The sequence below is a fragment of the Epinephelus fuscoguttatus genome, linkage group LG13 (assembly GCF_011397635.1).
Source record: "Epinephelus fuscoguttatus linkage group LG13, E.fuscoguttatus.final_Chr_v1".
Lineage (NCBI taxonomy): Eukaryota > Metazoa > Chordata > Actinopteri > Perciformes > Serranidae > Epinephelus > Epinephelus fuscoguttatus.
The window spans coordinates 42,036,501-42,064,122 of record NC_064764.1 but is presented as its reverse complement, the minus strand read 5'-3'; the positions used below and the strand labels follow the sequence as shown (position 1 = coordinate 42,064,122).

The window sequence follows — 27,622 nt, the reverse complement described above, 5'->3', positions numbered from 1 at the left end:
TCCATTTAATAAACAAATGAGATTTGAGGGAACGCGCCTGCTCTTGTAACGTTGCAGGTTAGTGATGAACTCTGATCAGGAACATGTGAAGAATGGAGATGTTTGTATTACTGCAGAGCTGCAGAGGAGCGCGGTGGCCTGTTCGTGCTTTGGCATCAGGGAGCGTTTGAGTCTAAAGATGATTTGGGTTTTATTATTCACCTAATGCATCAGGGATGAGCCCTCTGAGTCCCTGTTTCATAATCGCAGTCATAATCACAGGCGTAACGCCGCGCTGCAGACTGTCATGTAGACAGAATATGAGATACGGATGATGGGCGTTTGGGTTGGGCGGCCGACACGCTTTTTGTACTTATTACAGACAGAGAGGAAGAGCTGCAGTGCACCCAGTACCGTCTCCTGGCTAATCTACAACTGCTGTCTGATTAGTCAGAAGGAAAGAGCAGAGCTGGCCGCCAGCGGACAGCCGAGCAGTTATCTTCATTACCGTCCCTTCAGCTTACTGCTTTCTCTCAGCGTCACACTCATTTCCTCTCTCATCTTTGTCCCTTTTTCCCCTCCTTCCTGCGCTGTCTGTCTCTCTGTATCTGTCTCTCAATCTCATGTTTTAATAGCCTGACAAGCAGGGCAATAATCCCTCTATTATTATTCTTGCTGCAGAGAAAGAAAAAAGAGGAGCCCGAGGGGGCAGACAGGGAGCCATTTATACCAAATGAATGTGATTATTCTGGTGAAGAAACCGCGCTTCAGAGACGCTGTCTCTGTGTCCAGAGCTGTGGTTATCCAATATTCTGATATGTGCGTGGAGTCCCCGTGGCTGAAGACCTCTGACAAATCTCTGTCACATGGCCGAGGCCGCTGCACAAAGTCTCAGTTGTGGATTCAGTGACAGAAGTGAAAGAGCTGAGCTGTAATATCAGTTTAACAGACAGTCTGATGAGAGAAGGTGGAGTTTCACAATTCAGTGAATACACACTGAATACATATAAAATAATCACATTTAATGCAGTGAAGTTTGAGCCAGTTTTATTTGCTGTGGAGTCATTTTGTCAGGTTTTAATTACAGTTATCTGGGAGGCATTCATTTAGAGGATTGGAGTTTTAAAGCAGTAACACGATACGATCAGATCGTCACTAAATCATTCCATCCAAAGTAATTTGGATCATTTCCCAGCTCTCCATAGCAGAGCTTTTTTTTTTTTTTTTAACTTTGGATTAGCTTCAGTGTCTCAGATTCAGAATCAGATAAATTGCACTCACCGGCCACTTTATTAGGTACACCTTGCTAGTACCGGGTCTGACCTCTTTTTAATTCTTGGTGTCATAGATACAACAAGGTGCTGAAACATTCATACACATTGATATGAGCTTTTTTTAACGCACACGAAAGACGTATTTCTGTCAAATTTTGTTCACAAATTTGGGCCAGGCCACGATGAACAACCTGATCACCTCAGGCCCTGTTAAGACATGCGTCCTGGGTGATCCCATCACAGGTGGACAGCGCTAAATACAAGTGTAAACGACCACCAAGACACATTGTGATTCGATCAGTCAGACCACCTGCTAAGGTGTCTGGGACACACATTGATGCAGACTTGATGTTCACAGATTTTACAGCTCAACTAAAGCAGGTTTTAACAGCCTGCTGTTTATTTTCATACAATACAGAGATTCATGTGAAACACTGGCTCCATGGACACCGGGGGAAAACACATAAAACATGGTTAGTGGGGATGTTAAGTGATGGCGAGGTCTTAAAGACAGAGTTTCAGCTTTTCTCTGTACGTATACAGTTAATACAGATACTAACAGAACACGACAGGCCCACAGACACAGGGTGAACAGAGGTTCAGTTGTCGTCTACGTGAACGTCTGTGTCGTCTTTGTATCTCTGATTTTATCATCCCACCTTCTGTCTTCGTCCCTGCAGGCTGCAGATCTTCGTACCTGCTGACAGTGTGTCCGAGGGCGGCTCGCTCAGTCCGCAGCCATGCCAGACGTAAAGCCTCCTCCACCATGTGACTACCCCTCCACCTCCTCCGCCGCAGCCTCCGCCGGCTCTCCTGCTGGCTGTGCCTCCCCCCTCGACCTCATCATCGACATGGAGCCCTGCATCGCCGACCTCCCCCTGTCCCCTGACCCCCTGTCAACGTTCCCCCGACACAGACCCGGCGTCCCTCACTACCTGGGCCTCCAGGGGCCGCCCTTCCCGCTCATGGCCCGGTGTAACAGCAGCACCCTGCTCACTAACCTGGGGCTGAGGTACTGCTCCAGCAGGCAGGGCCCTCTGGGAGCGGGGCCGGGTCAGGGGGTGGCCCCGGGCTCCTGCAGCCACACAGGAAACAACGTGAGCAGGCCTTACAGGAGCATGGAGAACCTGACCTGGAACACTGTGGCAGACTCTGGCCTGTGTGCGTTCAGTGCTGCCCCCTACAGGACCATGGACAGTGAGTTTATTTTACGCTACACCTCCACCAGTCACTGGTATGACGGGCCCCCAGATGGATCTGTGTTGGGGGCCCATGGACTCGTACCCAACCAAGAGAGCCTGGCGTTTTACCCGCGTCACGGGCTGCCCAGGAAGGACCTCCCACTCTTCCCTCAGCTGCTGCTTCCAGGTGGTGTCGACGAATGGGACGCGAGGAAGGGCCTCAGGGACAAACTCCGCCTCCAGAGTGCGAGGTCATCAGTTGAGCCTCTGAAGCCCCTCCCGCTGCGGCCTCAGGTGACCCCAGGAGCTGCACCCATTAAACGGGAGGGTGTGCATCACCTGAATTCAACAGTTGCTGGGACCAGGCCGCCGTGCACGATGCGCATCACCAGCCCAGAGGAGATCAAGCAGGAGGTGCTGAGGCGCTTACAGCTCCGCCGGCAGAACAGCAGCCCCAACCTGGCTCTCCACAGCTCCCCGTCCAGCCCGAAGGTGGTGAAGGTGTCCTACACCACAGACAACATCGCAGGAAATGGGAGTGGAACAGATTCAGCATCGGAGCGCCGCAGACCTCCTGTGGGACGCCTCCATATCCCTACGTTTGAGGAGTTTAAGAGGATGAGGCAGAGGGAGGGAGAACAGAGCAGAGACGCCACAGCGGGTTCTGTGGCGTCTGGAAAACTTGACGCTGAGGTGTCTGAAGAAAGAGGAACATCAAACAGTGAAATACCTCCGACTGATCAGAGTGTTCCTCAGTCGAGCTCTGGTGGAGGAAACAGAGAGCACTCAGAGGAGGAGCAGGGAGGAATGAGCAGAGCGACCTCAGAGAGACCTCCCTGTGACACCACTGCAGCTCCCGTCTGCACCTCCGTCACCAGCACATACTCCCCCATCCGCACAGGCCCGTCCCCACGTTCACCCCTGCAGCCTCTGGCCAGCTCAGCCCAGGAGAAAGCCCCCGCTGCTGGAGGAGATGATGATGATGGTGATGGGAGCAGCAGGCGCAGGAGGAGCAGTCTGGAACCAGCTGGGTCGGTTCCCTTCCCGCCCAGCAGGGAGAACTGGGACCGGCCCTCCAGCTGCTGCCCGGCGCTCCTGCTGGAGGGGACGGACCTGTCTCGCTACGGAGCCAAGATCTACAAGATGAAGGACGGCCTCATCGGCTCGGCGCTGGACCTCATCAAGAAGAGGTCAGTCGGGGGGGGGGGGTGTCAGATCACTTCAGATCCCTTACTTCAGTAAAACTCAAAAATACCCCCGTGTTGAAACACATGTAGAAGTCCTGTGTTCAAAGTTTTATACAAGGACATTTTGCTGAGCAGACTTTAGCACTTTTACTAAAGTATGAAAAGTAAAAATATCATATTTATATCACATGAACAAGCTCAAGAAAAGTACCTCAAATTGTACCTGAATAAAATTACTCAGGTTCTTCCAACCATTGACTATTGTGTAAATTAAATTGCTCAGTTTACATAAATTAAGCTCTTATTGTGAAAGCAGCTCTGGTTTCATACAACAAGGATGGCATATAAAGCAGCAGATAAAATACAATACATAACTTAAAGCATCTAACTGCCCACAGATCAATTTTAATCGGCCCCCGGCTTGACTTTCAAAATATACCGTATGTGGCCCTTTACACAATAACGGTTAATTGAGCAAGATCGCTTCACATTTTCACTCTTCACCTCACAATGACAGGACTATCATACAGTTTGCAGACAGGCATCACATAGTAATAGTTCATTAAAAGATAAAAAACGGTTGCATTTGTCTCACTTTATTTCTTATTTTATAAACCCATTTGATGTGAGAATCAGTTGGCCCCCCAGGTATTTTCAAGTTGTTTTATCTGGCCCCCATTCTGATCAAACTCTATATAGAAGTAAAACTTTGCTCCACATTCATCAGCTGCAAAAAATGTTGCTCACATGTCAATCATACATCAGTGATACTGACCCTGTAGTGTTTAATCAGGGTATCTGCACATCATTAAAAAGTCTTCAATTCAGTTCTATAAATATGAGGCTTTAAAAGTCATCAGATAGTTTTAAATTTGCATTTCTGAGGTTTTAATCACCACAAACATTCTATGTAATTTCAAATATCCAGTTTTTTTTTCTAGGTCTTCAGTTTCAATTTCTGATGTTCCAAATCTGACTTACGTGTTGATAACATGTAGATTAACTCACTCCTTTCATACTGTTGACCTGTGTGGATGGGAGAGTGCTGTATGTGCTGGTGTCAGAGGGGGAGATGGGGGTTAGAGTGCTGAATAAAAAACATATTTTTCCAAAAATCAGTCTTTGGTTAAATGTGACCTTGAAAAGATCTCAAAAAACATAAAATGTTCGTGTGTGATTCCTGTAGACGCCACATTAACTGGCAACAGATGTTCCAAACGTTGAGTGACTAAGTGCACACTTACTTTAGGTGCATCATATTGTGCAGTAGCGCGGGGGAGCAGCACTGAGATCCTGCTGTTGCCCCCTACTGGTCTGGAGTGTAACTGCCCACATACAAACTTCAGCTATAAATTAAAACCCACATTTTGGCTCCAGTGTTCTGTGCTGATGTTTTACAGTGTGAAGTCTCTTTTTGTGTCGAGACACTACATGCAGGATAGCGTGCACTGGGGCCTGTTTTAACTTCTTTATGCTGCTGGCAGGAGCAGCATAAGCATTTTTTTTCCCCCGTTAAAGGGTTTTTTTGGGGAGTTTTTCCTTATTTGCTGCGAGGGTCCTAAGGACAGAGGGATGTCGTATGCTGTAAAGCCCTGTGAGGCAAATTGTGATTTGTGATATTGGGCTTTATAAATAAAATTGATTGATTGAAAGTATTTGACTGCAGGATCTTTATGTGTAGCTGAGTACATTTACTCTGTGTTACTGCTGCTGTTACGGATGCAAACAGTCTGAATACTCTGACCGCTGCTCAGATCAGAGCTGTGAGAGTCCTCTGTGTGTTTGACTCCATGTTTGAATACAAAGCAACAGCAGGTAGACAAATGAGAACAAAGACTGTGTTTCTAATTCCTGTGTTTGTGCTGCGATGAGACCTGAGTGTTTTACCAATAAGCACATTGTTGTTAAATCCAGTTAATCTCTCTGATGGGGAAATTAGATCCTGCAGCACACATCATCTGAGCCCTGTAGCAACCTTCAGCAGCAGAGGCGTGTGTTTATCAGCAAAGTGTGTGTGAGCACACTTTCACGTGCATGCTCGGCGGTGCCAGGACGACGTGTCGGTGTGTACGAGTCCATCTGTGTGAGCCGGCGTGTGTTTGTTGTGTTATCGATTTATCTCAGTTATTGTGATAACAGCTGTCGCAGCTAACAGGGTTGGCGCTGCAGACGAGACTGTGGGCGGGAGGCTGGCGTGGAGCACGACAGACTGGAAGACTGGCAGCGTCCCTAAAGAGCATTTCTCCTCTCCCACTGTCAGCTGTTGGCTAAATAGATGCAGGCTTCACTCCACTGTGGTTCATTCTGATGAAGGACAAACAAGAGGAGGGTGTGTTTTACAGCACTGTGGTGCCACTCGGGTCCAGGCCTCTGTGCAGAGTACAGTACATATTAGACCCTGAACAGAGGAGCTGCTTGATAAGGCCTGTTGGAGAATATAAACTGCAGGCAGTGATAGATGGGAGATAGAGTCAGTATCTCTCGCTGCCTGTCAGGACTCTCCACTGTCGCTTCTTTGTCTGCTCTGCTGAAGAGATGATGGATGTCTGAAGCTGTCCTGCATGAAGGCAGCAGAAGAAGTAACTGCTGTGTGTCTTTGTGCACGTGCAGGCCACGTGTGACAGAGCAGAGCTGCAGGCTGGACTGCAGCTAAAGCTTATTTTTACAGTGAAGTGAAAAACGCCTGATGTGATGACATCACGTAAGTCATTTAATCCAATCAGCACTTTAACAAAAACAGGAGTCTGCAGCCATGTGAGAACAAATCTGTGAAACTGTGCTTTGGCATCGAGGTGTTTTTAGCTACATGCTACATGCTAACGTTAGCGTGCTAACATGCTAACAGTTGGTGTTTCTCAAAGTTTTCCCCCAAGGATTCTTCCTTGGAATGATGAGTCCTCCCAAGGAAGGATCCTGCAGAGGCAAGGCAAGAGTCCTCCCTATCATCCAGAGGCCGTTTACACGTACATGGTGATTTTGATAAACGGAGACATCTTCCTTCGTTTGTGCCCTTCGTTTACACGCAAACAGAGATTTCTCCTCTGAAAACGAGTCTTTCTAAAAACTCCGGCCAGAGTGGAGATTTTGGAAAACTCCGGTTGCGCGTTTGCATGTAAACTGAGATAAACGGAGATAAACGGAGTTATAAGCAGCCGACGTCACAGTATGCGCCGTAATTTGCGCCTGTGTCAAAAGTGCGACCTATGTTGCTATGGTGACAATGGATACATGGAAGGCTTGAGCTTCTCGTTACACTGCCACCTACAGGTTTGGCGTGCTCTTGTGTATATATACACGGGTAAGTGTAAACGAAGATCTTTTTGAAAACAGAGACGGTGAAATGTCCGTTTATGAAAATAGCCGGCAACATGTAAACGGCCTCCCAGTGAACACACATTGGAACAGACTAACAAGCAAAGTGTGTGCAAAGCATTGTGGGGATTTTATACCAGCTGAGGATCCACATAGCGACCTGGATGTGAAGCAACTGCAGTCACATGACACATTGTTTGGGTTAAACATGAGCATGTTACAGTCCTGGAGGATTATTAATGTGCACCTCCTCCTGTACTGCCTTAATATGCACATTCAGCACATCCAATGCATCAAAACATTGTTTTCTAGTTGGAGCCGCGTTTGCCTCGTTTTCAAACTGTATGCTTTGACTAAAATGAACAATGACAGCAATATAGTCCACGATGAGCAGCGCTAAAATCAACCTGCGTAGTTGTCCCTCCATTGTGACATTAGAAAGTGTCACATTTATCTTGCAAGTGTACTCTTCTTCAACGTTTGCTTTACTTCCTGGATTTTTCCCACATGGAAATTCTGACCAATCAAGAGCAGCTTTCTCACACAAGGCATTTGATCTGGTCCTCTTGTAAATGCTGCCGTGAGAACACCAACCAACTCTAGGCAATTATACAACTTTGGAACAACATGAGTCCCTGATTCAGACCAAAGGAGACCACTCTAGGGCTGAGAGGACACTATATCTCATCTGACCTGAGAACGCCTAGCGTCACTGTGGAGAGGGACGTCTGGAGTATTTTGCTCAACCTGCTGCCCCCTGAGACCCGGCCTCTGATAAGCAGTTGACAATGGATAGATGTCCCTCCTCTAAGCCAATTAAAAAAACTCACAACTCCGTCCCCAGTGCTTAAAAAATATTTGAAGTGCCTCCTTGTCATGAGTGACAAACAGTCCCTCACACTACCTCACTCTGTAGGGTCGTGTTGTCAGCATGGCTATAAGTGTTTTCAGTTTGCGACAAATTAAAACAGAGAAGCAGCAAATCCTCGAAAAAGAGAGTGTTTTACATTTTGCCTCATTAATAACTTAAACGATTAATTGATCACCAGACTAGTTGATTACTTGTCTCCCAGTCGATTAGTCCACTCTTCATCTCAGCACCAGCACAGCGCTCTCACAGAGCCCATCGACAGCCCGACAGCTAACAGTCAACAATGTTTATCCCCAGCAGATTCATCTTTTAAGTTCAAAAAGCACCCATAATGCATCACACCATGCCGCGCGCTCTCCCCTGTGATTTGAATTTGACTTGAGGCTCTGTGAATATGTTAATACTTTAGATTTATTAATTAAATATGAGTGCGTTCTGTGTGATCTCTGCACCCTGAGGTATTTGACTTCCACCATCTTTGTTTTAGACCATCGTGCAGAGAGCAGAACTCTGTCTGTTGTGTTGTCACAGTGATGTTCATATGATCACACCTGGGAGGGTTTGATAGAAGAGGAAGCACTAAACCAGACCGCTGAGTTAACTGCAGGACGCAGACCTGTTACGTGTAGCGTGCACATTGAGGCATGTGTGTAACGTTTATTTGTCTCTATTAGCTGCAGACTCATAAATATGTCTGAGTGGAGTGATATGCATCAGTGAAAGTGACAGCCGGGCTAATTTCAGTGTCACAAGGCGCCGTGTTGAGCGGTGATCTATCACATACAGTGGTTTCCTGATGAATTAAGCTGCAGGTTATTACTTCCCATGCATCACCCGCAGTGTGACAGCTAATACTGTGAGAGAAAGGCCTTTAATGACAGTTTGTCCAGCGATTGGACGAGCTGTGCTCTCAGAGCTGCATTCATTATGTCCGCCTTTTCACCACGCTGGCACCAGTTTAATTTGGACATTTGGACACCTTTCATCTGTCCCTGATGACATGCATCACACAGAACAGAAAAGGTTCAGGGTTTGCTGTCATATGAAAAGTGTGTGTGTGTGTGTGTGTGTGTGTGTGTGTGTTTGGGTTAGGGTTAGGGTTTAGCACCACACAGCATCAGAGGGATATTGAGAAATGATTTTTGTGACGTGTTCAGAAAGAGCTCAGCGGCAGTTGAACTGGTTTGGGATGGACTCAGCTCAGAAAAGGCAGTTATGTAAGAACCATTTGAATAATGAGACTCCATGTTTAGTCTCTGTGGGGACATCTGAGGACACAGAACAGGCCCAAGAGAACTGTGGATCATAGCAGTTTGTGTGATCAAACCAGTATTGGAGCAATAAACTGATCAGTGGATTGACAGTCGTCAGTTAATCATTGAAGTCATTCAGCAGGAAAATATGCAAACACACTCTGGCTCCTGCTTCTGAAATGTAACTGGATGATTCTGTGATATTTTTATCAGTGGAAATTAAATTTCTTTAGTTTTTTAACTTTTCTTTTATTTTACTTTATTCTATTTTATTTTGCTTAATGTTTTTATGTATTTCATTTTATTTTACTTTAATTTATTCTATTTTATTTTGCTCTTTTTTAATTTCATTTTTATTTCAATTTGCTTTATTTTATTTTATATTTAATTTTTTTTCAGATACATATTCCTTCTAGCTTACGTACATAATTTAATTGATTACCCCCTGTCATGTGTCTCTTTGGTTAATAATGTTTGTAGCATATTTATAATTTGCGAGCCACTTTATAAGTAGGTGGACTCCTCTTGGTTATGGGTGGGGGGTTGTTTTGTTGTCGTGACGGACTGTAATGACCATGTGAAGCGACTGATTTGAATATTATAAAATAAAAATTGCACGTCATAAAAATAAATCAACGTAGATTTTCAGACAAATCAGGCGACTTGAAGACGTCACCAGGGTTCTGATGTTAACTCACCCTGCAAGTTTTGCATTGATATGCTCTTGTATAGTTTTTATAGTTCTACCTTCTAGGGGTGCACCATATTGGATTTTACATTATCTTACGTCTTACGTTTAGCCAACACACAGACACACACACGTGGTTACGTTTAGCCGACACACACACGTGGTTACGTTTAGCCGACACACACGTGGTTACGTTTAGCCGACACACACACACACGTGGTTACGTTTAGCCAACACACACACACACACACGTGGTTACGTTTAGCCAACACACACGCACACACACACGTGGTTACGTTTAGCCAACACACACACACACACGCACACACACGTGGTTACGTTTAGGAAAAAAGAACAGGGTTTAGCTTTACAATCTTACAGGAAGTGAACACCGGCCTCCTGGGTAAAACTCAGTTGTTGTCACACCGTGTTTACCCCTGACGCCACTGGGCGCTGTTAAACAGTCATTGCAGTCAGTCACGTATCATGCCAACGTGAAAGGACGGCTTTTATTGTGGGTGTCTGACACTTCAGACCCAGCTGTAAAATTAGGTAGTTAAAGTGTGTATTGATATCAGTTATAGGCCATAGAAGTTGTTATATATCGGTATATTGATATCGGCATAAAATCCAATATCATGCATCCCTGCAGTCACAGTCGTGTTGGGGTGAGACAAAGAAAATGCAAACATATTTAGCAGCGACAGAAGCAGCAGCAGTTTGACTGATGATAAGATGAGACGTTTCAGTCAAGCCCAGGAGCCAATATCTCACCAGATCTCTCAGTTATATATAGGTGCTGTTGTATAGATCAACGCTAACCCACCTGCTCCTGAGACTAACCCCCCCTCCCCCCGTGGTTACATTCAGCACTTTGGGAATAAGACAGTCAATATTTCAGGAACGTTCAGCCTCTGTTTCTCTGTGGGAGCCGACACTGTGAGCCTGTGTTATGTGTTTTGATCCCGGGGCCCATTAAACCTGCTGAGCCGATAAAGAACCACAAACACATTTAATTTGAGTAAAAATATAATTATCTCTAAAACTGCTGTAACAAGAGTTTTATTTTCTTTGTTGCAGTGATATTATATTTCACACTGCTGCACTGTCTGAAAAACACAATCAATAGACTCTACAGTTGCTGGCTCCTCTTAATAATGTGTGAAAGCAGAATTTAAAGCTGTGTGCATTAATTTAAAGCCTGACTAATCAATATGAAGACATGTAATATGAAGCTTTAATGTGGACACTGCAGGGGATTGTTTCTGTTTTAGCTTCTGCAGCTCACAGTTTGGTGTGAGAGACATGTTGATTAAATGTGAATATGGTAGCGTTCAAGTACCATGATGCATTCACAGTGTTAATGAATGGATTTGGTGGAGGTCACACCTGCAGCAATACAATATTAATGATCATGAAAGTATCAGACCTCATTAAGAAAACATTTTTGCGTGGCGTTAGTGTAAGAATGATTTGACTCCCAATTTGGAAAACATGATACCCAGTCCCACTGTACTGTGATGTCACCTGCTGGATTGAAATAAATATATAAACCATGTGTGAAAAAAATTAACGTAGCCACCATGATGTCACCCACTGTTTTGTGGACTCCTGTTTTAGGCTGAATCCAAATGTCGAGACTCTACCACACTTGCAGACTTGCAGACTTTGTGGACGTGTTCCCAGGAAGTCTGGGAGTGCTGAGGGCTCCAAATCCACAATTCATCCAGTCCACAGGGGCCTCAGGCGGACGGTCTGCAGACCCTCAGAGAGTCCGCCTGGGGTGCAGACTTCACTGATTTAATAACCCACAATTCACTGGAACACTGTCATGATGTTGTGGTTTTTTCAACTGCCAAAAAAAACCAACAGCTTATGAATGTGTAAAATAGTTGTTGATAGTTAGGTCTGTTAAAATGTTACTTGAATTTGTTGGTCAAAAATAATATTTAACCACATCATGATACAGAGATATGTTTCAGTGCAGGGACTGAAAATGTGTTTTATTATTTCAGCTTGTCAGACTGTGCTGAGAGAGAGGCAAAAAAATGGCTGAAAAACAACATGGGTGTTTTAAGTAGGCCGACACTAATTATTGAGTTATAGTCCTGTCCTTATGTACAGGTATTTCTGATTCTGCAACCATAGAGATGTACTGTATGAATATATTTGTGTTCAGTCACAAAAAAGGCTCTAAATGGGATAGGGCTGCCACGATTAGTCGACTAATCAATGACTAATCGATTATTAAAATAATCAGTGACTATTTTAGTAGTCGACTAATCGGTTTGAGTCATTTTTCATAGAAAAGTACTATAAAAGTACCCAAAATACTCTTCCTGCAGCTTCTTACATTCAGATATTGGCAGCTTTACACACTCTCCCGTGACAGTGAACCAAAACCCTTTGGCGTGAGTATGAAACAAGACATTAGATGACGTAATTTTGGGGTTTGGGCGAGACAGACCGACATTTTTCAACATTTTAACACATTTTGATTAAATGAGTAGTCAACCAATTGAAGAAATAATCGACAGATTAGTCGACAATGAAAATAAGCGTTAGTGGCAGCCCTAAAATGGGATTTATATCTTGTTATCTGCAGCTACAGATGAGCTTGACACTGTTAATCAGATGAATATGATAGCAGCAATGGTTGAATGTTTCCATGGCAACGAGTAAAACAGTCTCGAAGCCTGTCTATCAGCCGCTTGCAGTCTATGCAAGCGCAGACTTTACTTGATGACAGTAAATACATCACACTGCACAGGTCCAGAGGGCAGACGTTTGGATTCAGCCTCTGGCATTTTTGCCGTCGGAAACGTAGAGCAAGTGTATAGGGAGAGGATGTAGAGGCTGGTTTGGGAGAGGGTGTAGGGGCTGGTTTGGGAGAGGGTGTAGGGGCTGGTTTGGGAGAGCATGTAGGGGCTGGTTTGGGAGAGGATGTGGGGGCTGGTTTGGGAGAGCGTGTAGGGGCTGGTTTGGGAGAGGGTGTAGGGGCTGGTTTCGGAGAGGATGTAGGGGCTAGTTTGGGAGAGGATGTAAGGGCTGGTTTGGGAGAGGATGTGGGGGCTGGTTTGGGAGAGGATGTAAGGGCTGGTTTGGGAGAGGATGTAGGGGCTGGTTTGGGAGAGGATGTAAGGGCTGGTTTGGGAGAGGATGTAGGGGCTGGTTTGGGAGAGGGTGTAGGGGCTGGTTTGTGAGAAGATGTAGGGGCTGGTTTGTGAGAAGATGTAGGGGCTGGTTTGGGAGAGGATGTAGGGGCTGGTTTGTGAGAAGATGTAGGGGCTGGTTTGGGAGAGGATGTAGGGGCTGGTTTGGGAGAGGATGTAAGGGCTGGTTTGGGAGAGGATGTAGGGGCTAGTTTGGGAGAGGATGTAGGGGCTGGTTTGTGAGAAGATGTAGGGGCTGGTTTGGGAGAGGGTGTAGGGGCTGGTTTGGGAGAGGGTTTAGGGGCTGGTTTGGGAAAGGCCCTGAAATAGTGAGAACTACGCCTGTACTGACGCCACCCACAGAGGCCCCGCCCTTAATTATACATAACTTAAAGCCTTAATAAAATGTAAATGGATCAGTGATATAAAAATCCATCCCTAGTGCAGAATGTTGAAATTAGCTGCAGAGATCAAAACCTTTTCTGTACCAGGCTGTAAACATGTTTATTTCTACATGTTAACATGGGGGTCTGTGGGGGTTGACTCGCTCTTGGAGCCAGCCTCCGGTGGACATTAGAGGAACTGCAGTTTTTCAGCAGCGGAGGTTGACACTAAACACAAACACAAAAAAAGCATCTGTGTATTTCATTTTTTGTTTGTTTGTTTGGATTTTGGTTTACCTGATCTGAAACTACATGTCTGCACCTTTGTGGAGTCCAAATCAGAGTTAAAAGGAAATTGGGTCTGTATGACTTATATTCATCAGGTGTCCAGGTGCATGACTCTGATGATGATTTTGCTTTGTCGGCCAAACAATGAATCACTGCAGCTTTAAGTAAAATAGCTCCACTGAACTGACACAGACTTGATTAGACCTAATTATTTTTTTTGCCATGTTTGTACCTTTGTTGGACGGTTGGTCCGAGGATGCTCAGCAGAGACATCAGACAGGAAATGAGAGAGAGAGAGAGAGAGAGAGAGAGAGAGAGAGAGAGAGAGAGAGGGAGAGAGAGAGAGATATGTGGGAATGACTTGCAACAAACGTACCACACACATATTGTGGTTCATGGTCAGCGTTTTACTCCTCGGGCGCACCGCTGCCTCAGACCTCTGCTCTCTGCTGTGTGTGTGTATTTTTATGTGCTCATACAAATGCAGGCTTCAGTCCCTGCAGGCATGCATGTGTGGTGTGTGCTCCATGTGTGTGTTTCAGTGTGTGGTACCACAGTGTGTGTGTGTGTGTGTGTGTGTGTGTCTCAGATCACATGCCGGCTGCAAGAATGGATCCACAGTGATGAGACAAAGGAATGAAGGAAAAGTATTCTGCGTCTGAGAGTGTGTGTGTGTGTGTGTGTGTGTGTGTGTGTGTGTGTGTGTGTCCCTGTGGTCCAGGGGTTCAGGTGTTAATGTCCGCTGATGTGTCTAATTGGAGGATTGGGGAGAGGAGAGAGGAGAGGCATTGATTTGGGTGTTTGGAGGGTAGAAAGATGATGGAGGGGGAGGAGGAGGAGGAGGAGGAGGAAGAGGAGGGTGGGTGGTGGGCATAGAGAGGAAGACACAGCAGGAAGCAGAGAAGCATGTGAGCCGGCGAGGGAAGGATGAGGAGGAATGAATGACAGAGATGCTGTAAGGAGGCGAGAGCTCTGCCAGAATTACAATTTCCACCCTTATTGCCTCCTTTTCTTTCTCCATCCTCTGACTTCTCCTCCTTCACACACTGACTTCCTCTTTCCAACATCCTCCTCCTTCCTCCTTTCTCCTCCATCTCTTCCTCCCATTCCTTCCCTCTTCTTCCTCCCCTTGTCCTTCCCTTTTCGTTCCCTCCCTTCTCTCCCCCTCCATACCGCTGTCTCCTCTTCCCTCCACCAGCTGCAGTGCAGAGATCTCCGCCGAGGCCCCCGTCAGGCTGTCAGGTGACCGGGACGGAGGCTGTGACATCACCGCCCCCTCGACCGACTGTCAGCCCTCCGCCGTTGCCATGGCAACGTCGGCAACGGCCTGCGGAGCCAAGGCTGGCGACGAGACGCCTGCAGGAGGAGGAGGAGGAGGAAGAGAGGAAGCAGGAGAATGCGTAAGGATTTTCTTTTTTCATTTTTCCTTTACATGTCTGAAATGTGTCGTCCGTGTGCGTCTCTGCTCGCCGCCTTTTTCGCCGTGCACAGAAGCACATAGATCTGTTGGCATTCAAGGATGACTGGGACAAGCAAGGGGACTGCGACACACATGCACATCACTCACACACACTGATGCAGAGGTATTTGTTGAGGGACAGGAACGGGCATGCAGCGCTCCATCTTCTCAGCAACAGCTCGACGTGTGAGGATGCAGCAGAAAGAGGATTAAGCCCCCGACAGCAGCCGGCTGCTGGTAACTCAGCACTTCATTCCTGCTCTCTGCATGGCTCCTCTCCGCTGGCTGCAGCCTGACACCAGCCTCAGCTGCAGCTAGCATTGTGCTTCTCTCTGCAGCTGCAGAACACAAGACACTGACATGGAGTCACATTTTGTGTGCATGCTGCAGAGCTGTAGGTAGTTTAGGGAACAGATGTCGAGGTGTCGATGCTTTTCTTATTTTTCTGGTTGTGAATCCACAGTGGAGCCTGCTGCTGCATTCCCACAGCCACAGCTGCAGTTTGATCATTCAGCCCAACATGAATTATTCTCCTTCATTTTACCTGATTGCTGCGAGCTGTATCTCATGTTGTTTTCTGCTACAGAGCGATGATGATGATGATGATGATGATGACGATGATAGAGTCTCCCTGCACCTCTCAGTCATGTGTAGCTGTTAGCTGAGAGACATCGTCAACATTAGGGGAGCTGTCTTTCACGTGAAGCCGATATCATCACATGCAGCGGATGTGGGTGATGCCTCTGGGGTCATGTGTCGTAGTGATGACCTTTGAACTTTCCACCTTAGGTCAGCACTCGGGGGCTTCACAGACCCTGACGGGATTTTAAAAGCCATGTGAGGAGTGTGTGTCCGTGCAGGATGCTGCAGTGTGTCGGGGAATTCCTCGCCTCCCCTCAGTAAAGATCCAGGAGATGCTTTGAGTTGTGACTCGGGGGACGTCTCTCATCTTCAGGCTGGGTGGTTTCAAGTTGTGATAAGAGCAGATCTGTGGATGTTCGGCCGTGTTGTGTTTAGACTCCGTTACAGAACTTGGCAGACGATTAGTGCTGCGTCTCAGTATGAAATTTGGATTCTTGTCAGTAGCTGGGATCAGAGAGATAACCAAGATGTGTTATGTAATGATGTCATGACAGCGAACATGGTGACATAAAAACTCCTCACACAGACGCACACACAAGCTGCGATTTCTCTCATCGTCACTCTAACCTTATGTCCTCCGAGAGTTTTGCCCTTCTTCATCTGTTGCTATAGCAACGTGACCACTTGATTGACACACGTGTCCTTCCAACCGGCAGCACACCGGTCTGGGCTGCAGGCGCTCCAGCTCGGACGCAGCCTATGAGCTGGCTGAGACGGTGAGGGCGCAGCGCGAGTGCCGTCTCCGGCCCCACTACAGCGACCCCATGCCAGCCAACGCCTCCAAGCGCAAACAGCTGGAGATGAAGATCGCTGCAGCTGCCCGATTCCACGGCCACCGCAGAGACCGCGACAGAGACCGAGACAGAGACAGTGGTGAGTACATGACACGTGTGTGGCAGCTGTTTGTGCCTGTCAGTGTGTTTGGCCTGTGTTCTGTGTGTAATCTATTACATTTGTAATCACAGTTCAGTAACGTATCTGAGGGGCCATAATTCAAGGCTACACAACTCTACCAGTTGTCATTTAGAAATAGAAAATATTTGCAAATTATTAATCTTCATCTGGACTCAGATCTCCTTCAGAAACAGTTATGATGATCGGCTGATGGTTAAAAATCCTTAAAGGGGCAGGCTGTGAGGACTGCAGATTGCAACCAGCTAAACTTCTCCCAGTTAGAATTCCATCAGTCTTCATTGTTGAGGAGGTTTTTACTGGGAGCTGAATTATCCGCAGAGCAGTGTTTCTCCTTCACTGTTTGGCTCGTCACGGACAGACTGTTAGCCCAGCGCCTGCTTTTGTATGCTCATCTTTTTTCTTTGATAACTTAAGATGCAGATGTTCAGGAGGTTCTTACCAGGAGCCGAATCATCCGCAGAGGTCTCTTCCTCTCCAGCACAAATGGACCAGTTGATTTAAACTGGTCAAACACAAAATGAAGCAGTTTCACATTAAAAATCTGTGTTTTTCTGATGCTGTTCGCCGCTTTGTGGATGTGAACTACCTCGCTCAGGGGTCAGTAATCTTTACTATTAAAACAGATCTGAAAAAATATTTCTTTGGCCAAAAATGTCTGTCTGTAGCCACAGACTTTGAGCTCTATAGTGACGGCAGCAAACTCAATTAGCCTGTAAACATCCTAACAGGTCTAAATGAACATTCATTCAGATGTTTTACAACAAACAGCTCCTCTGCAGAGGGACATTTAGGATTGTTTGGTAGACTTGTTTGCTTTCACCACTAATGCTGCAAAGTTCAATCACTGACTATGAAATTCTGTATTTTCTTCTGAGACATTTTGTCAAAGCCACAGGAGCTACTGGAGAGGAGCTAAAGAGCTGCATGTGGCTCCTGAGCTACAGCTTGCTGACCCCTAACCTAGGCTGAAACGAAAACACAAATGTCCCTATCTGGAGCCAGTGTTTGGTTTGTCCATTCTGGGCTACTGTAGAAACGTCTCCAAAGAAGAACACCTGCTCCCTATGTAGATATAAGGGGCTCATTCTGAGGCAGCGGTAGGCAACCTGCAGCTCAGGAGCCACATGAGGCTCTTTAGCATCTCTCCTGTGGCTTTGATAAAAAAATAAATGAAAATTAATCAGTTGTTTTTTTTAACAATTTAACTTTCATTTATCATTGTTGTAGCTCTAAAGTGATTGTGACATTTCCAGGCGTGTGAATGTGGAGCCTGTATGCTAAATAAAAAAACCCAATGTTTTAACATCTTGTCAACTATGTGCGTCGTACGTCTGCGGCCTCGTTCCTTCTCCTAAAATTTGCCAGATCTCAATATCAATGGCGAGTGTTGAATCTCCTCAGTGAGACTCGCTATTGATTCCAAAAGAGAAAACGTCTCAGAGGAAAATAGAGAATTTCATAGTGAGTGGATGGGTTTGTTTGCCATCACCACCAACGCTGCAAAGTTTAAGGACCAAATAATCCCAACTGTCCCGCTGCAGAGGAGCTGCTTTGTCATATAACATATTAATGAATCGTCATTTAGACCTGTGAGGGATGTTTACAGGCTGCCGTCACTGTAAGGCACAGATATTTTGCAGCTCCAGACTGATTCTTACATTTTTTTTGGTCAAAAATGGCTCCTTTGACAGTAAAGGAGGAGCTGCTCCCTGTGTAGATATGAATGTCTCATTCTGAGGGAACGAAAACACAACGATTCTTATTTTCAGCTGATTAAACACTGAAGAAAACAGACTTATTATATTATATTCATTGTCTGCTAATATATCCGTCCACTGGAGCTTTAAATCCTGCAGGAATGAAGACGACTTTTGCGAACTGAAGTTTATGTCAAACAGGAGTCATAAAAAATAATGTGGAAACCACAAACAGACTTCTCTGGTCTCGCCAAGTATTCTGTTCACCAAATCTGGTGAAGAGTGATGAACAAGAGCTGTTCATGAGCTGTTAGAGAGGAGGCCTTTGCAGAAATATTTGTCCTGAAGCAGTGATTTATAAATGCCTGATCCATGATCCATTCGGACACTGATCATTTCTTGAGACGAACTTTTCAGCAAACTTCACAAAAATCAGTTTTAAAGGTTCTGTGTGTGACGATCAGAACATTCATACAGCAGCAAACCACTGTTTGCTATGTAAAGACATTTAGTGGAGTCATGGCGTCCTGAGTAGATCATGAAGTCCCTCTGCTCTGTGTGTTGTAATCAGAGCTTCTCAGTGTGTGTGTGTGTGTCACTGGGTAGCTCGTTGCTGCCGCGCTGCACTCTAATAAAAACAGCAGTTACCAACACAAACACCACCCCACAGCGTTGTCTTGGAATCGTGGCGCCCACTGTCTGGTCCCCCCCCCCCCCCCAGCTCTATCAGCACTGTCGGCCATGTTCACACCGGTCGCAGCCCTGCTCGCCGGTCAGAACTGAAGCAGCAGAGAGATAGTTTTAACTTTGAAACCCTAGTTATGGATCAGGGAGTTTCCTGATGACTAATTCACTTGATGTATTAACGGAAGTTTAAACTTGGACCAGTCGGCCGGTCTGAAAGTAAGAGAACACTCAGCAAACAGTCAAAGTTGAGCACAATTTAATCTATAGTAGGGATGCACGATGTTGGATTTGCCGATATGTAACAACTCATTTGGCCGATAACTCATACTGATATCAGAATGCAGTTTAATCAAAAAGCTCTAATGTGAGTGTTTCGATGTGTTTTCTTCATCTAACTGTTGTAATGTTCATGAAATTAAAGAAATTTGGACAAAAATCCACAGAAAATGAATGTTATCACATCTTAATGTTACATTTTGTGATCAAACAGGACCTGATGTCCACTACGAAGGACAGATGATAAAGAAAAGATAAAATGATTTGCTGTGAAATGTTTCCTGTAACCCAAAGACTTAAAGTATCTGAAAAAATATAATTATCAAAACCTTTTTTCTTCTGGGTCTCAGGAGGACGTAGGTTTGGATTCATCTTGACAAGAAGCAGCTCCTAATAGTGTTTCATGTTTGTGGCCCTACATGTTTCTCTCCGTTTTATAGTTTGCATCGTTATTTAAAGATTACAGACATTAAGAGCTGCATGTGTTTTGTTTCTCTGATGCAACTTAGTGTCACGCTTGTCTCTCAGTAGTTTGGCCTTTGCCCCCGGCCCTCACCTCCCCCACCACACACACACACACACACACACACACACACACAGAGTTCCCCTGTGGATACTGTGCTCTTCCTGTCAACAGAAGCTCTCTGACACTGGTCACAGGACGTCAGTCAATATGTCAGCTGCTAACAATGAATCTGCTGCTCTCGGAATATTTCAGTGATACGGAGCAGAAATATTTTTACCTCAGAGCCAAAAGAATGATCATCATCATCATCAACATCATCATCATCATCATCATCATCATCCTCCTGTGGTGTCATGTTAATATGTAATTAAGACAGCACCTGGATAATTTGGGAGGTGTTTGAATAAAACATTTGAAACTTTGTCTCAGCCGCTCAGCACACACACACACACACACACACACACACGTGCACAAGAGTATCGACACACACGTGGACAAAGGTTGTGTCCTCGACTCGGAGGTTAGGGATCAATGATTGGAGGAAGATGATATCTATAATACTTCTTTCATTCTGACACGACCAGTAACGACTAGTCCAGATTAAATGGGCGTTCATTAGGGAGGCTTTTAATGCAGTGTGTGTATGTGTGTGTGTGTGTGTGTGTGTGTGTGTGTGTGTGTGTGTGTGTCCATGTAGTGTGGATAACTGAGACAGATCCATAAACATCATGACCACTAATGACTCTGACCATCTCCCCCTCTCTCCTGTCAGCTCCAGCAGCGATCCGTGGTCGATCTGAGCCCCCTGGCGAGGAGCGCCAGGCCGGTCTGGGTGTGACCCGGTCCGGTCAGCACCGCTGGAGCACCATCAGCAGCCTGAGTGTCGACAGCGGAGTGGTGGGCCTCAGCGATGAGCGGGAAGAGGAGGACAGCGAGCCTCGCCGTTACCGCAGGAACCGAGGAGCCGAGGTGGAACGGGTGGACAGTGGCATTGGCCCGGGTCTGTCTCGCACCTGGAAGAGACCGTCCGCCTCCCTCAGAGCCTGGGAGGCTCAGAGACCCTGTCCAGACTGCGGACTGAGGGACGGGGCCTCCAAAGAGCGAGGAGAGCGCATGTGCGAACGTTGCTCCAAGCTGCGCACTGAGCGCAAAGAGGCCATCCTGGAGTTTCTGAACACGGAGTCGAGCTACGGCGAGGACCTGCGCATCATCAAGGAGGAGTTCTACTGCCCCATGCAGAGCGCCGGGCTGCTGACCGCCGAGCAACTCACTGTGGTGTTCAGTAACGTTCAGGAGCTGATCGACGTCAACGATCGCTTCACTGAACACCTCCAGGACAACATCGACCAGGCCTTTGACCAGGTGACACACACACACACACACACACACGGAAAAACTAGTCAGGGCTGAAACAAGGTGGTTCAGATTTAATGCTCTTAAGCTCTGAGCTGCTGGTGTTACATAAATCAATCTCAGTCACTGTGTTGAGTTCAGGACACTGACGGGACTTTGGGATGAAGGACTTCTTAAATACATTTACAGTCACCAGAGGAGCTCTACAGCGCCTCCCACAGCTCAAGAGCTCAAACTGGCTGAGGAGAGGATGGCAGCTATCTGCTGACATACTCCTCACTGTCTTCCTCATTCTCTCTGTAAAGAGTTGGGTCAACGGCTATTTTACCTGACAGTCACAGTCCCACAGAGTTTACTCTTGGATGTAAAGTTAAAATGACTGAACCAGGCGGGAGGTGAAGAGTTAACGTCTTGTACACTAATTCTACAATCTGCTGAGTCACACTGAGGGTGTTTTCACACTTGGTTCTTTTCAGACCTCTGAATGGACTCAGAGCAGTGACTCAGCATTTTTTGGGCATAGGTGAATGCTCCACAAGAACTCAGACGCCTCTGGCTTCAAGTCCACGTGCACTGTGAACACAGAGTGCTCCAGGTTCGCTTTGCTCTTTGCCTTTGTATTCAGTCCTCCAGATCACATGCTGTTGACCTGGGACGCTTGAGGAAAAAAAAAAAAAAACGAACAGAACCACGTCGGCCTGTAACGCTTGCTAAGACGCAGGACGGGGAGTAGTTTGGTCCACGGAAGATACTGCACATCTCCAGATGTGGAATGTAGAATACATCAAACGGCAACACTCTACAGCACAGACACACTGAGGGTCTCCTCCAATTTTAAGTTCATTTGAAAGTGAGAGGCTTCATAACTTCACTGCAGCGCTACGTCAAAGTAAAGACACAACCATGCAACACACACAGAATCCAGTCACTGCAGTTAAAAAAGCACGGGAGGGGAATCCATTTATTGAGTCAAGTATGTGCGACTCCTCTACGATAGGTGGAGATATGCCCCCTTTCAGCTTGTTAGTATTGGACCTTTTTCCTGTTGACCTATTACATCTCAGACCAAAGCCCAGGGCGGAAACTGTGGAGCATGCTCAGAGCGCCTCGGCCAGTTTGGGTCTGATTGACTGTAGGGAAGAGGATAAATATGTGTTTTAGACTTGACCGTATTCTCTGGTGTGTTCTGACCTCAGGGAGACGAGGATCTGCTCACGGTGTACATAGGAGAGATCTTTCTGGAGTTCGTCAACATGCTGCCGGCCTTCCAGACCTACTGCCTGCAGCAGTCCACGTCTGTCAACTTGCTGAACACGCTGGAGAAGGAGAAAGAGCTGCTCAGGTACACACACAGTACACAGACTCTTCTTCCTGTTGGTGTGTGATGGTGGAGTCACTGTGGGAGCTTTCTCTGGTTCCTGTCTCGGCTCTTCTGTATAATTCTTAATGGAAAAGACAGCGGGTTATCACTTATTCAGAAGAAGTTCTATTTTCAGAGCAGAGCTGCAATGATTCATATTTTTAGACAGAGCCACAGCTCACCCTGTGTCAGCCCGTCCTGTGATTCCCATTAATCAGCTTTTAAAGAGTTTTCAGGGTCTCTCTGGTTTTAACTCCATTTTCTTTCCTTCTGTCTTCTCAGAATCTTCTTGGATGTTTCCCAGAATGACAACACGGCACTGCGTCGCATGAACCTGCGCTCCTTCCTCATGGCGCCTCTCCAGCGCGTCACTAAATACCCGCTTCTATTGAGCCGCATCATCAAGGTCACTCCCGAATGTCACCCCGACTACGCGCGTCTCCGTGAGGCCAAGAGTCGTGTGGAATCCCATCTGGAGCACATCAACATGAAGACCAAACAGGAGGGCAATGGCGTCACCTGGTCGCTGCGTTCGTTCCGCCGTGACAGCCGCAAAAACCGCGAGGTCATCAACATTGAGATGAGAGAGGTGTCGATGAAGACGGTGGGCTGGGCCAGAGAGAACACACGGTTTGTCATGGAGGGGCCGCTCCAGCTGTCCCAGCCGGCAGACGGTCAGTGGGTGAAGAAGGGCAGCAAGGCCCTCAAGTTCCAAAACGTCCAGAGTCTGCTGATGGTGAGGACACTGCGGGCCGGGGAGGCCCCAGGACAGGACCCGGGGGCCCGGGGGGAACAGGGAGAAGGCGGTGGTGACGGCATACGAGACGGAGTGCTGGTTCTAATCAAAGACAAGAGCAGCGGGAAGTTCACCGTGCTCAGAGAGCCCATCCGACTGGGCAACTGTGTGGTGTCCACAGACCCGGACTGCGAGGACACGTTTGAGGTGCTCGATATTCGGCGCGAGTCTTTCGTTTTCCGCGCCTCGGACAAATCTCGCACCCAGCAGTGGTTCCATCAGATCAAGAGGTACGCTCGAGACCTGGGCACCTGGAGGAAAAGACGCAACGCTCTGCCCAACATCATGATCAACACAAACCAGACCCGCTCGTGAGACTGACCCCTCCCCCTCCCCCGCCCGCCTTTCGTACACTGTAAATAACCTGAATCCTCCGCAACTGACGACAAGAAGCATTTCTGAGTGACGCCACTGTTAAAACATGTCCCATTAAAAAAAACCTTTCTCAAAGTCTGACAAGAGAAAGGTATGGCACTTTTCTTACAGAGCTATGAGTGCGCCACACGTCAGAAAATCACGCGCGAAGATTTAACTTGTTGAAAGAAAAAATCCTGGACAACCAAAAAACCTGGGCTGTGCTCGTCAGCCTTGATTGTAAAGACTGTTTGCTCCTGGAGGAGGAGCAGAGCTGTGTGTTTGTTGAAAAGCATGACTGAACCGACTGACTGCAACAAAAAGAACAATTGTAATGTCATTTTTTTATACCAGACAGTGGGGGTTTTGGTACGTGGAGGTGGAGACATGGCGAGAGCTTCTGTTCAGTGGTTTCTGTTTGTTGTCACTGCCCTCTCCTGTCCGTGTGCCGCCCTCTACTGTCCGCCGGCAGCAGAGCAACTTTCACTGCCAGAGATGCAGTTGAGCGAGAGCCTGTTTGACAGGCTGAGCAGACCTCCTGTATCACTGTGTTTAATCTACGTAACAGCAATAATCTCTGCCAGTTCCACAATAAGTAGCTACTGTACGTGGTTTTGATTTCCCAGGATTCCTTTGGCCTTCAGGTGTTACTGAGTTTCATGTGGCAGAATCAACTCAAGTCTCAAATCTGATCGTGTTTGTCGGCATCGTTAAATCTAAAACCCTCCGTGATCCCGACATGAAGGAGTTCAGATAATCGTTGTGCCGTGAGAGCACTTTGTGAGTTCAGTCTCCTTTAACTGTTTCCTGTCGACATCAGGTAAAGTCAGACGCCACAGTTTCCCCCACTGTGTGCTGAGAACAGAGTTTTTCAACCTTGCGTTCAGGAGGGCCATGAGACAGACAGCTCAAAATTTGGCACTGTACGTTTTTGCAAACCGTGGATACATTATTTTTGTAGTCCATACATTAAAACTTTACGTGTCAGCAACGCTTTGGTGAGTGTGTGTTTACGTTTAGGCACAAAACCCAATTGGTTCTGGTAGGGCTGCCCCTTCATTAATATAGGCCTATATTTTATCTCCAAGTGCACGTCACACACTGAGCGAGCCGCCTGTTAATGACGCTGTGGGCTAATGGGCATGTAGCTACTTCCATGTTTCAGATGATACGTCATGTTTGTAGTCGACCAATGAAGATGAGTTTACATATCACCTTGGGTTCGTCCTTCACCTTCTCAAAATGATCCCACACTTTGGATTTCCTGCCCGACATGTTATTAACTAGCCTGTGGAATAACCGCAGGTACCAGCCCTGGAAATTAACCTGACTCCTGTCTGACTGCTGAGCGTGGACACTTCCTGTGTCTGTCCTTTCAAAGTAAAGTCACACATGCTCCAGTCACATAGGTTTGGATTTATTTTGACAAGGCGCAGCTCCTCAGAGTTTCATGTTTTTTGTTTTTTTTCCTGCGACTAAGCGACCAATGAAATCTTGCCGATTTATGACCTTTCTGGTCGACTGTAAAGGGGGCGGCCCTAAGTTATAGTTCGGTAGAGATTATGTTTCGACTTAAAATACCCAGTATTTGGGGGAACAATCCTCGCTGGAGAACCCCACTTTTCATAGCACTATACTTGCTGGCAAAACAGCAACATGCGCTAAAAAGCACCCATGTTTGGTGGCTAAAAGCAGCTGGAAAAATGGCGACAGGTCTCTAAAAAAAACCCAACATATGGTACTTAATAAATTGCTAAAAAAAGAGCCATGGGTCACTAAAACCCACCCACGCTTAGTGGCAAAAAAATCAGCTGGAAATGCAGTGATGACTCGCTAACAAACAACTGGTTCAGTGGTTTGTTGGTGTTGAACCGTCTAAAGCTTGTCAGACATAGGTGTTGCACCATCCAACGTCCGCTCCACCTCCTGATGATCACATCAGCTCAGATACTACGTCACTTTAGAAACACTGATATGATCCGTGTGAAATGTACAAATGTGACATATCTGTGGTTTGCAGAAACAAACAGTGCCAGCATTTTGGTGTCTGGGACTTTTAACTCCTCACTAATCATGGACGAATGCGTGCAGCAGGGATCACAGCTGAAGTCCTTTCATTCAAAATGTAGTGTTTTGCAAAATATATTTAAATTATTATATATATTTTTTTAAATACTATGGAGACTCCTCGCATCCCACCAGTATTACCTGAACCGGAGTTTCAGAACCAGGGACCGGTTGCACAAAACAGCTTAAGTTTTCTCCTTAACTATGACACTTAAGGCTTAATTTCCCCTTAGCTGAGGGACTTACACAGTTGCACAGAATCCTTTAAATGGTTTCCTTTGTTAATAAAAACTAATTCAGTTTGTTGTACGGTGGTAAAAGATTCCATGGAGACTGTCTGTGAGACGATAACAGGCGTCATGAGTCCAAGCAGAGTTGTCTTATAGTTAGATATTGAAAAAAAATGGCAGAAGAAAAGAAAACCAGACAGGTCAGCGGAGGAAGACATGAAACTTCTGGAGGAATACAATCAGAGAAAGAACAAACTAGTGAAGTGAATCTGATCCTTAAATATCAGGAAACAGAAAACGACTGTAATGAAAATTCAGTCAAATCTAAAGTGTAAAATCAGAAGTGTCTCCGTCAGGTTCTCTCAGAGCACTCTGCTCAGAGTGTGTTAGCTTTTATTGATCACCATAAACTCACTCATGTTCAGTTAAGACAGAGTCAGAGGGACCTTAAGGTGTTTGTTTGTCCATGACCCAGAGACATGGCAGACTGTTACCCTCCTCATGTGCTAAGTTGCTGCTAGCTGGAAGGTCAGCAGCACCGCCATCTTGTTTGCCGTCACTCTCATTTTTGTTTTCCCTGTGGTAATGGCTGGGTACCAAATCAGAGGCAGGTTTTAGAAGCATGTTCTCCAAGTCTTAGACAAGTTAGAAATATAACAGATGTTAAATATCAAATCACAACAGAGCTCTTCCAACAGCTGCCCACTCCACCACTTGCTTTGGTTGCTCAGGTCTTTCGTGCAGCGGTCGAGAGGTTCCTTAAGTATAACCAGGACAAGGAGAAAACCATAAATACTTGAGTGAACATTTTAAGCAAACCTTAAGGAGAAGACTTAAGGGTGTTTTGTGCAGCTGCTTTTATTTTGAGAAAACCTTAACCAGGACTTAAAGGACAATCTTAAGGTGGTTTGTGCAGTTGACCCTAAAGACTTTGAGGAAGTCAGTTCTGATAATTATTAATGAAGTGTGCAAACTGACTCATCATCTCAGCACTGTCCCTTTGTAACACGTCACCATCTCTACTTAATCCCACCAACATGAACTCTCTCCTGCAGTTCGTGCGTTAAGGTTGAAAAACTCTGACTGCACTCGAACAATCGTCTCAATCATCTCGTCATGACACGGTGTTAACTGTTATGTGACCCAGCGCTGAGCTGTTGTGCCTTGGTACTCGATTACTGTTATACTAAAACTAAACACGTGCAACCTGTCACAGTAGCATTCATCTGACACACGGACGACACCGCCCTCTGTCGGCACTCCCATTAACAGGCAATATAATGACTCCTCTGATGGACGCTCCCCGGCTGCTGAGAACACGTCATCACCTGATCCTCTGATTTCTGTTTATTTACGAAGGCTTTATTGTTTGATGCACTTTATTAGGATTCAGTAAGAGAACGCTCTGCGGTATAAACACGTTCACAGATCTTCATTAGAAGAAGGAGCCGAGCTGATTTCAGCAGCTCATCAAACCAAAACTTGTGTAAGACTGACACTGTTTCTGTTTCTGATGACGTAGCACTAGAAGAGGTAGCAAATCACTGTGTTTCGCACGGCAGGGCTGCTCAGCCTCACACCCATTCTCCTGACGCTGTTTCAGATTAACCCTTTCAACTGTAAAGAAAAAAAAAGCCTGCTGAGTTTTTGTTTTCCTCTTTTTGCATTTCAAAGACCTGATGTATTATTTCTCCAATGTAATATATTGTGAATTATATTAAAAGATTTTAAACACGACCTCTTTGCTTTTTG

The 27,622-nt window shown here is 46.2% G+C and overlaps 1 protein-coding gene across 2 annotated transcripts in view; it reads left to right on the top strand.

Annotated features, from left to right (window-relative positions):
* Window positions 1–27,534, top strand: part of si:dkey-91i10.2 (uncharacterized protein LOC555224 homolog) — an 88,798-nt gene extending 61,264 nt beyond the window's left edge. For both annotated transcript variants that reach the window (XM_049593493.1, XM_049593494.1), the window contains 6 exons: window positions 1,934–3,624; window positions 14,767–14,968; window positions 16,326–16,542; window positions 20,483–21,072; window positions 22,260–22,405; window positions 22,706–27,534. In XM_049593493.1, coding sequence (XP_049449450.1) covers window positions 1,994–3,624; window positions 14,767–14,968; window positions 16,326–16,542; window positions 20,483–21,072; window positions 22,260–22,405; window positions 22,706–23,534 — 3,615 coding nt within the window. In that variant the 5' untranslated portion in view covers window positions 1,934–1,993 and the 3' untranslated portion in view covers window positions 23,535–27,534. The remainder of the gene's footprint in view (window positions 1–1,933; window positions 3,625–14,766; window positions 14,969–16,325; window positions 16,543–20,482; window positions 21,073–22,259; window positions 22,406–22,705) is intronic.
* Window positions 27,535–27,622: the final 88 nt, after the last annotated feature.